This window comes from Atta colombica, unplaced genomic scaffold, assembly GCF_001594045.1.
Source record: "Atta colombica isolate Treedump-2 unplaced genomic scaffold, Acol1.0 scaffold66, whole genome shotgun sequence".
NCBI lineage: Eukaryota > Metazoa > Arthropoda > Insecta > Hymenoptera > Formicidae > Atta > Atta colombica.
In genome coordinates this window covers 33589-42608 of record NW_017259557.1, presented here as the reverse complement: position 1 = coordinate 42608, position 9020 = coordinate 33589, and the positions used below count along the sequence as shown (strand labels likewise).

At 31.3% G+C, this 9020-nt stretch overlaps 2 protein-coding genes across 2 annotated transcripts in view; one reads left to right on the top strand and one right to left on the bottom strand.

Moving 5' to 3' along the window:
• The window catches only part of LOC108692239 (protein expanded), a 38581-nt gene that overhangs the window by 10759 nt on the left and 18802 nt on the right, over window positions 1-9020 (bottom strand). The window contains 3 exon segments of the mRNA XM_018200414.1: window positions 3485-3584; window positions 3987-4082; window positions 4085-4142. Coding sequence (XP_018055903.1) covers window positions 3485-3584; window positions 3987-4082; window positions 4085-4114 — 226 coding nt within the window. The 5' untranslated portion in view covers window positions 4115-4142.
• LOC108692240 (putative sodium-dependent multivitamin transporter) overlaps window positions 6674-9020 on the top strand; it is a 5617-nt gene continuing 3270 nt past the window's right edge. Inside the window, exons 1-4 of the mRNA XM_018200415.1 lie at window positions 6674-6951; window positions 7160-7381; window positions 7861-8201; window positions 8724-8843. Coding sequence (XP_018055904.1) covers window positions 6841-6951; window positions 7160-7381; window positions 7861-8201; window positions 8724-8843 — 794 coding nt within the window. The 5' untranslated portion in view covers window positions 6674-6840. The remainder of the gene's footprint in view (window positions 6952-7159; window positions 7382-7860; window positions 8202-8723; window positions 8844-9020) is intronic.

Sequence of the window (9020 nt, the reverse complement as noted above, 5' to 3'; positions counted from 1 at the left end):
CTCTCTCTCTCTCTCTCTCTCTCTCTCTCTCTCTCTCTCTCTCTCTCTCTCTCTCTCTCTGGCTTCTCTTTTTCTTTCTCTCTCTTTCTTTTTCTCTTTCTCTCTCTCTTTATAATATATCAAATTACCCGTAGAATTTTATCCTGTATTCTGTTGCAAATTATAGGTCGTCTAAAATGGACTTAAGCCGCTCCGGTATTCCTCTTTCGATACGCTCACTCTTTCCGTGGGGAAGAAAGCACCTGTGTTACCCGAGGTATAACCCGGCTATTACTGGGGAATGTTGCCCGAAGGCTAACCCTGGCCCTCGCGTAATAATCCATCGGGACTATAGGGCCCATATTCCTCTGGAGATATTCTTCGCAGTCACGGAGAGAGCACAATCTCCCTTTTCTTCATCTCGCTTGGATCCGATCGAGTCCGCATCCTGGATTTAAGTTTTATTCTCTTTTATTTCAGACTTTCGTCTGCCCTAGTACGGACGTTTGCTTGAAAGATAGAGGTGTTTCAAAAATTTTTGAAGTCAACTCGATTTTTTTAACAATATTCTTTAGTATAAATCGATTCTTCTCATTATTCTGTTTATATTCGAATATTATTTAAATATCTACCTTGATATATTATACATATATATATATATTTCAATAAATTTTGATTTTATCAATATTAAAGAAATATATATTGATATATTACATGTTACAATTAATTTTCTGTCTAATGTTCTTGTAACGTATTTAATATTAAAAATTGATTAGTCTAGAATATACTAAATCGTTATTCGTTTATATATGATAACAAAGGTTTTAAGATTTGCCTTGCTATTTGTTCTTGATGCGAGAATCTGTGTTTCTTAATAAATGCATGTCGCACTTCATAAAGTATCGGAAAAGTCCGAAAAGAGCATGTGGCGCAATAAGAAAAGTTCAACAAACAAGCCTTCTCTTATGAACCCACCTATTTCCCAGAAAGAAATACTCCTTTTTTTTCTCGTTTAGTATGGATCAGCAATGCGCCATAACCATAAGTACACTCGTAATCACCCCTGGTTGCCTTGATCATCGGAGGAAGAGGGAGAGATCTGAGCTGCTCTTTTCTATCTTCGCACTCTCGTTAGCTATCTTCGACAGACTTGGTCTCTGTTCAAATCATTTCTCTGAACTTACTATCAAAGATTAGAGATTTCTTGCGAGGAATTTCGCAAATGTATGGCCTCAATTTTACACTTAGGACATCTCCTTCTTTATAAAGAACAAATCGTAAATATTACGAGAGTTGAAAGAAAGGAAAGAAAAGAGAAGAAATAGGACAAAACAAACAAAAATTAGATAATAAATAGGGGAAAAAGAGAGACTAGTTATAAGATTTCTTGAGAATAGATAAAAGAATTTTTCTTAAAGTTTAAGAGATAGCCTAATGAAAACAGAAAGAAAAAAATATTGCGGAAAGAATGAAAAAAAAATAAGAAAGCATATTTCTTTTCTAACAAAATCAAAGGGTTCGCTGATGGGTTCGGCGGAGGTGTTGCTCATGAGATTCGTTGGAGTAGGATGTGACATACAGTGTGGGATACGTGAAGGATACGAGAAGGAGATACGGGAGGGAGAATACGTTGAGGCCCTGTTGTGACGCGCAGCTTTAACCTCGCCGCGATATATATCCCTTGAACCTGCGCTGGAGCGTATTTTCTGCTTCGTCTCCCCTCCGCTAGCTAGAACGGACCTTTTCGCCCCTCTTCCACCACGTCGTGTGCCAACGATCCCTGTCCTCGGCGTCCTCCTTCCACATTCCTCTACGCAGAGCCGTACGTTGCGCCGGAGATGCTCGACTGGGAGATGGAATACGAGAGGCCTTATACAAATCATCGGGCTACCGTCTTACCCGAGGCCCCGTTCTCTTTTTTTTCCTGCTTCCCCTTTCCGCCCGTTTTTCTCTTTCTACTCTATCTGGCCGCTTCCTTTCTTTAGCGCTCGTCATTCCCTTCGTCTTTATACTCCGGCAACTTATTATCTCTCTCATTTATCACATACCTCTCTATCTATTTATCTATTTCTGTATTTATCTATTCCTTTTGCATGTACATAACACATTGTACATAATGTTCTCTCACTCAATTATTTATTTGTACATTCAAATCTTTCACAATTAAAATTTATCATAAATTGATTGATCCAAACAGAAAATATCTAATAGCTCCTAACTTTTTTTATTGTTTCTCTTATTATTATTAAATACTCGCTGTAAGTTGAGTCATCAAATTACAGAAAATGTAAATTTGCGATAAAGGTGAACATTCTTAGAGCATGTTCGACTAAGTAAAATTTCTCAACTCAATGAATAAATAATTGGAATATATTTTTTTAACAGAAATTTTTCAGCGAAATAAACTTATTGTACAATAATTGTACAATAATTTCAAATATAATATTTCAAAAGATACAGATAAATTTCAGCTATACAACTATACAATTTCATCAATGGAGAAAAATGGAAGGTGATAAGAAGAAAATAGAGAAAAAAAATAGAAATCGTAAAATGAAAGAAAGACGAAACAGAAAAAGATGAACTGTAGAAAGAATTTCCTTCTAAGGTTAAAACGCATTTGAAGAAATGGGAAGCAAAAGTTGGTCTAGATCGCTTTTAGCAAGACCCACCGCGAATCGCATAAGCCATAACGCGCATACAGGGAGTGTGAGCTGCCTTTCTTCTTATACTTGTTTTTCAGGTGCATTTTTTCTTGTCATGCTATGGCTCGCGCGTCTCAAGACCTGCCAACTCAACCGAGTCCGATGATGGTGCTCTGCTGGAATGTAGAAGGGATGGGTGAGGTGGGATCTCGTAGGGCTCTTTGAGGACCGGGGGAGGCTTTATCCAGTGGTGGGGGCCACCAGTCGGACCGGCTTGTCACGATTGGTGAGGGTAGCGATGAACGTGAGCCGTATGGTATGCAGAAAAACCTGACGATTAGTCAAGAGACTTGGACATCTCGCTAGTTTAATGTTTTCTCTGTTTATGTCACTTTCTTCGTCATAGAAAATAAATCTATAATGTAAAACGAAACTGTCTATTTTTTCGAATAGCCATTTCGATGTACATTCTTAAATTCTTGTTTTTATATTTTTATATTTTGTACTTTAAATTATAATCAAGAAAGAAAATTAATTTATTGAAGCTATATTTTATTCTTAAGGAAGCAATTCTGATCAACTTAATTTTAACATACTATTAAGATCTTCTCAAGAATTTTAAAGATATCCATATTACGTTATTAATGAAAAAAAATAAAAATCAATTTTTCTTTAAATAAAATTGCACAATTTCTTACATGAATAAATTCCCTTAATAATTCTATATAAATATTAATCAAAATATTAAATATTAATATAAATAACAGTATTTATTTGTAAAAATATGAATTTTATCGGTTTGAAATTTCTCTTCATTACTTTATCTATAATGAAAATGAAAATACACAAATACGACTCACCGGACAATATAGCCAAACCAAAAAGTTCGCAATCTCGCATGCCCTGTTGGCTGAGAAGTGTGCATGTCTGCGTATAAACCTCCTTTACTCTCGACTTAGCCTGAAATAGTAAAACGGACTAATTAGCATTAAAATTAGCATTAAAATTTCCGGAAATAATTTCTAAATATTTTTCAATTAGTTACTTTTTTGTTAAGTGACACTCGTTCTCGAGGACATCATTAGATATTTCATATTATCTTATTTATAAAAAATGAGAAAAAATAATAAATAAATTCTACATTTTATTTAAAAATGTATATATACAATGTTATTTCCAAATTTTTTACATTTGAAATCTTTAAATTCAATACAATTACTTTCCAAAAAACAAAAAAAGTGTTATTTTTTTATTCGTACTCATTGTCAGTTGTAATGAAATTTTATTTTATATTTTTCCCACAATAATAGATATATTGGTAATATCACACTTTTATTTGTTCGTAATTAATATTTGCCTCACCTCAACGATGAAGTAGAGAGGATCACCGGGAAGGGCATGAATGGCGAGATAGCGGCTGGCGGACACCAGGGGTTGAAGGCAAGACCGCGCAGCCGTGACACCGCTACCACGCATGCTGCATGCTTCATGTCGTCGCCGCTACGCCCACCGTCCTCACTGTCAACAATCGGTAAATTGTCAATGAACAATCAATAGTGTCATTTGAAAAATTCGCATTAATCCTTAATGCGATCCTTAATTCTTAATCTATCCTTAATGAAAGAATTCAAGATCAAAATATAATCATTATTTTATGTTTCTTTTGATAATCTCACAATTTTTGTACAAAACTTATTTTCAAACGTAGAAAAAAAAAAACTTTAGTGTAAAAGTCGGTCCCTTAAATGTTTTATTGAAGATTATAATAAATATATATATACTATGAATCATGAAGACAATCCCAATTCCATTGACAATCGGAATTCATTGAAACACAACAAAGAAAGAATAAGTCGGACGTGTTTATCTAATCTCTGACTATTATAATTACTACGAGACTCTGAGAGGCTGAAACTTTAGCTAAGTAATGCACACGTGAGCAGCATAACTTATAGCCGAAATTTTCAATCTCAACTGTAATAGTAAGTTTCTTTTTCTTACAACGATTGTGAATTAGTGCATGTTAACATGGTATATATCATATTATATTTTATTAGGATATGTTAATGAAGTTCAAATAACATGCAGTGATTGAATTTTAAGTGCTGAAAACGTAATCAATTGAAATTCATTGCTGTTTAAATTGCTGTATGATAAATAGTAGTATAGTAGTACAGTAAATCTTTAAATTTTGTCACTGCAAACCAGACGTATTTGTCGATGGACCTCGCAATGGAAAATTAATTTTAGTAACTGATGAAAATCATTGAAAAGCAATTGAGATTTTCACCATACACAGCCTTTATGGGTGATGAATGTCATTTCATTTTCAGTATTAAAAATCCGCATTGTTTGAACTTTAACATCATATCCTCATCGATGTCATGATTCATTCCGTTATAAGGAAAAGAAACTTGCTACAATTGAAAGTCTATAAATCTGCATATTACTAATCAATCGTCCCTTGTATTTCAAGTTAGGGCTTCTACAGACGAGAAATTTTGTAGCGCCACAATCGACACGCTGTGCCGATCCGTTTATACGCTATATTCATACAGTTATATTCTGTAACGCTACAGAAGTGAACATATTCGCGACACTTTTCTCCGTAGCTCCGTATAAACGGGTTGGCGTTTTCAATTATGGGGCTATAAAGTTGCTCATCTAGAAGCCCTTATTGAAGACGATTGGTTCGTTATAATTAGTCTCAAAATATTAATTTTATATAAAATGTCCTGAATATTCTCGAATAAAGAGTACGATGGTCTCTCTCACAACTTGAACTTGTTATTGCAGAAATTATACTATACATTCATATGATCTGTTTACTGTTCGTTCGAGAGTATTCATATATAAACATTCTTTCCCTGAAAATATCTGATATTTTATATTTCTATATATAATACATTTCTATATATTCTATTCCATATAAATATTCTATATATAATAAATTTTCATTATTAAATATTTTGTCATTAAGAGAAAAATAAATTAAAAAAGAAAAGATAGAAATTCGGGCAAATATTTTGAAGAAGTAATATGTACATTAAGTATTATTGTACAAAAAAATAGGAAATAATTATAAAATGACTGTATATTTATCCAATTTCTATATCGAATAATAAGATTTTAAAGAAATAAATTAAAATAAGCCAATGCAAGTCGACATTGAAGATGGTAATGTGTAAAAAAAAAACGTATGTTATTATAATAATTAATAATTACGTTTCTAGAGGGAATTATTATATCTCGAATTCTCTCTTCTTACTAAATTATGACTTTATCTTGTGTTTATGATACTAATAGTTATAAATACATTTACTGACTCACTTGTCCTGGCGAGCTTTATTAGTTAAAAACTCTTCGAAATAAGCGTTTTATCACATTGAGAAAAATATAGTTAATTTTAATAAATATTTAGTTCAATACTGCCAACTAAACATTTACTTACAGTAAGTAAATACTTGTTCAATAAAAAAAAAGATCCTATGATTGAAATCAAATTAACATTGTTATCAAATAAATATATCTTTATATTTAATAAATATTTAATTAGCAGTATTCAACTAAATATTTATTAAAATTGACTATTTTTTTTCAGTGCAGATATGCGTACGTTCTATATTTAACAACTCATAGGATCTTAGATTATAATATAAGTAGAATATAGTTTGTAAATTAAATTGAAATCTACCATTTAATAAATTTTAATTTTTAGTTTTAATATCATTATCGAAGTACATATTCTGTCAAATATAATAGACAATTACAAAGCGTCTCGTTTATATTATATAGAAATTTAATGTAATGCTCATTAAAATTGTTACTATTTATTTGTCACATTGGAAATGTCTATAATTAATTATTATTAATAATACACAAGTTTTATACATTACCAGACTTACATTGACTTGCATTATTGACTTATTTTAATTTGTGTATTCTTTGATAATGAGACATATAGATTAGATCACGTCAGAGATTATAAATATGCTGTACGTGCTTACGATACGTACATATTACACGTAACGACAAGTATTATACATTGATAAGAAACACATATCCCAGACAGCATTTGTTAGATCTTCTCTTAAAAATGAAGTAAAATGAATAATTATTTTTAGAATAGAATGAGTTATTCAAGAGCAAAACCATGTCGTATTCGTTTTTCGTTTTTATTAATTGGTAATATAGTGGATAGAATTGTGACAACATCATGGCTACATTAACTGCAGCGGATTATGCAGTGATCGGTGCATTAATTCTAATCAGTTCCGGCATCGGTGTATATTATTGGCTCATCGGTGGTCGACAGAAGTCGACTGAGGTAATTAAATCATTTTTTTTATGTTACGCATTGCATTTTCATATTTTATAACACATGATATTGCACTATGCTTTGATAACTTTCAACTTTAATTTTTCGTCTGATTTATATTATTAATATAATATTAATATTTTCTCAGTAAAAATATCTAGACATTAAAATAAAAATAGATGAAGTATAATAGCTCTTCTTGAATGTGCTTCTGTAGGAATATTTTATGGCCAACAAATCAATGCGAATGATCCCAGTAGCGATAGGTTTGATGGTTTCATATTTATCAGCAGTCAGTCTACTTGGAGTGAGCTCTGAAAATTACGTGTACGGTACACAGTACGCTGTGATCAACATCTCTTATGGCCTTGCCACACCGTTCGCAGCTTATTTTTATTTACCGGTATTTTTTAAACTAGGCACTGCAAGCACTTTCGAGGTAAAAAACATTAATATCATTATGCAAAATTCAAGAATAATTATTATGTTAAAAATAATCTTTAGTAATTACAAATATCTAATTATATTTAAAATATTTTTATTTCATATCAGTTGTTTGGTCTAATAAAATATTTGATTGATGTTCTTTATTATTAGCTTAAATTCTATAAAAAAGTACGTTTATGTATATAAATAAAATTTTAAAACACACACACACACACACACACACACACACACACACACACACACACACACACACACACACACACACATATATATATATTGTTAGCAAAAAATTATTTCTTGAACTAAAAAAAAATAAAAACATGTTTATATTTTTTATTTTATATTTTTTTTAAATTAACATAACTATAATTAATAAATTGATAATTTTGAAAATAGCACTAGTATTAGTATTGCTTTAAAATTTTGTTGATCAAAATTGATCTAATACAACTACATAAATATCTGTTGTAGTATCTACAGAAGCGTTTCGGTACGACTACCCGATTAATAGCCAGTTTTGCCTTTTTGCTCCAATTGCTTCTGTACAGTGGTGTGGTGTTATATGCACCTGCATTGGCTTTAGAAGCTACCACCGGTCTTTCAACGACCGCAAGTGTGATTGGTTTAGGACTCATCTGCACTTTCTATTCGACGATCGGAGGCATCAAGGCAGTACTTATCACCGACGTTTTTCAGGGTCTGTTAATGCTGACTGCCGTTGTCACAGTTATTGCTACCGCAGCAGTTGCTACTGGTGGTTTAAACCGAATTTGGCAGATTGCCGGAGAAGGATCCCGATTGGAATTCAACAAGTAATGATCTGAATGATATAAAAGTTCCTCAAAAAATGTCATTGTATTTTTTTCTAAACCGTTCATATTGTATTTCTATAAATTTTTGTTATTAGACATATATCTTTATAGGAATCCTACATAATTTTACTTAATATCTTTGTGGGAATATATATCCTACATAATTTCATTTAAAATGAGTGAATCATGAATTCCTCAATTTTGTTTTTTTTTTATTGCAAAAGAATGTTTTTATGATAGAAAAAATTAAAAATTATCGCCCCCGCCTATATTGAATTTTTATTTTATTTTTTTATTCTATTAAAAAATATAGTCGTAAGAGAATAATTGCGTTTAAAAAGAAACAAAATTCGGCTAAAGTGTGTTTGAAATTTCATAATTTTCTAATTAAACTAAAAATTGAAAAACTTTTGTTGAATAATTGAAAGTAACATATTCATTAATTGAATAAAATAAATAAAATAAAGCACAACGCAAGCACAGGAGACATTTATTTATTTTAATTTTTTACGTATGCCATAGCATCTCTCCGGATCCAACTGTACGATATACTTGGTGGAGTTTGATACTTGGTGGTTTCTTTACTTATCTTTCCTTGTATAGCGTTAATCAAGTTCAGGTTCAAAGAATGCTGACTATCAGGTAAAGCAAGATTGACATAATTTCCAATCAAATGCGAATTAATCGAGTCCAAAAATATTACATGTAAAGTATAAAATTTTTTAAGAGAATTCTTCTTTTCATATTTTTATAAATTTAAGAACATGAAAATTAGCTCACTTAAAATCTGATATTTAAATATACAAAGTATATCTTGTA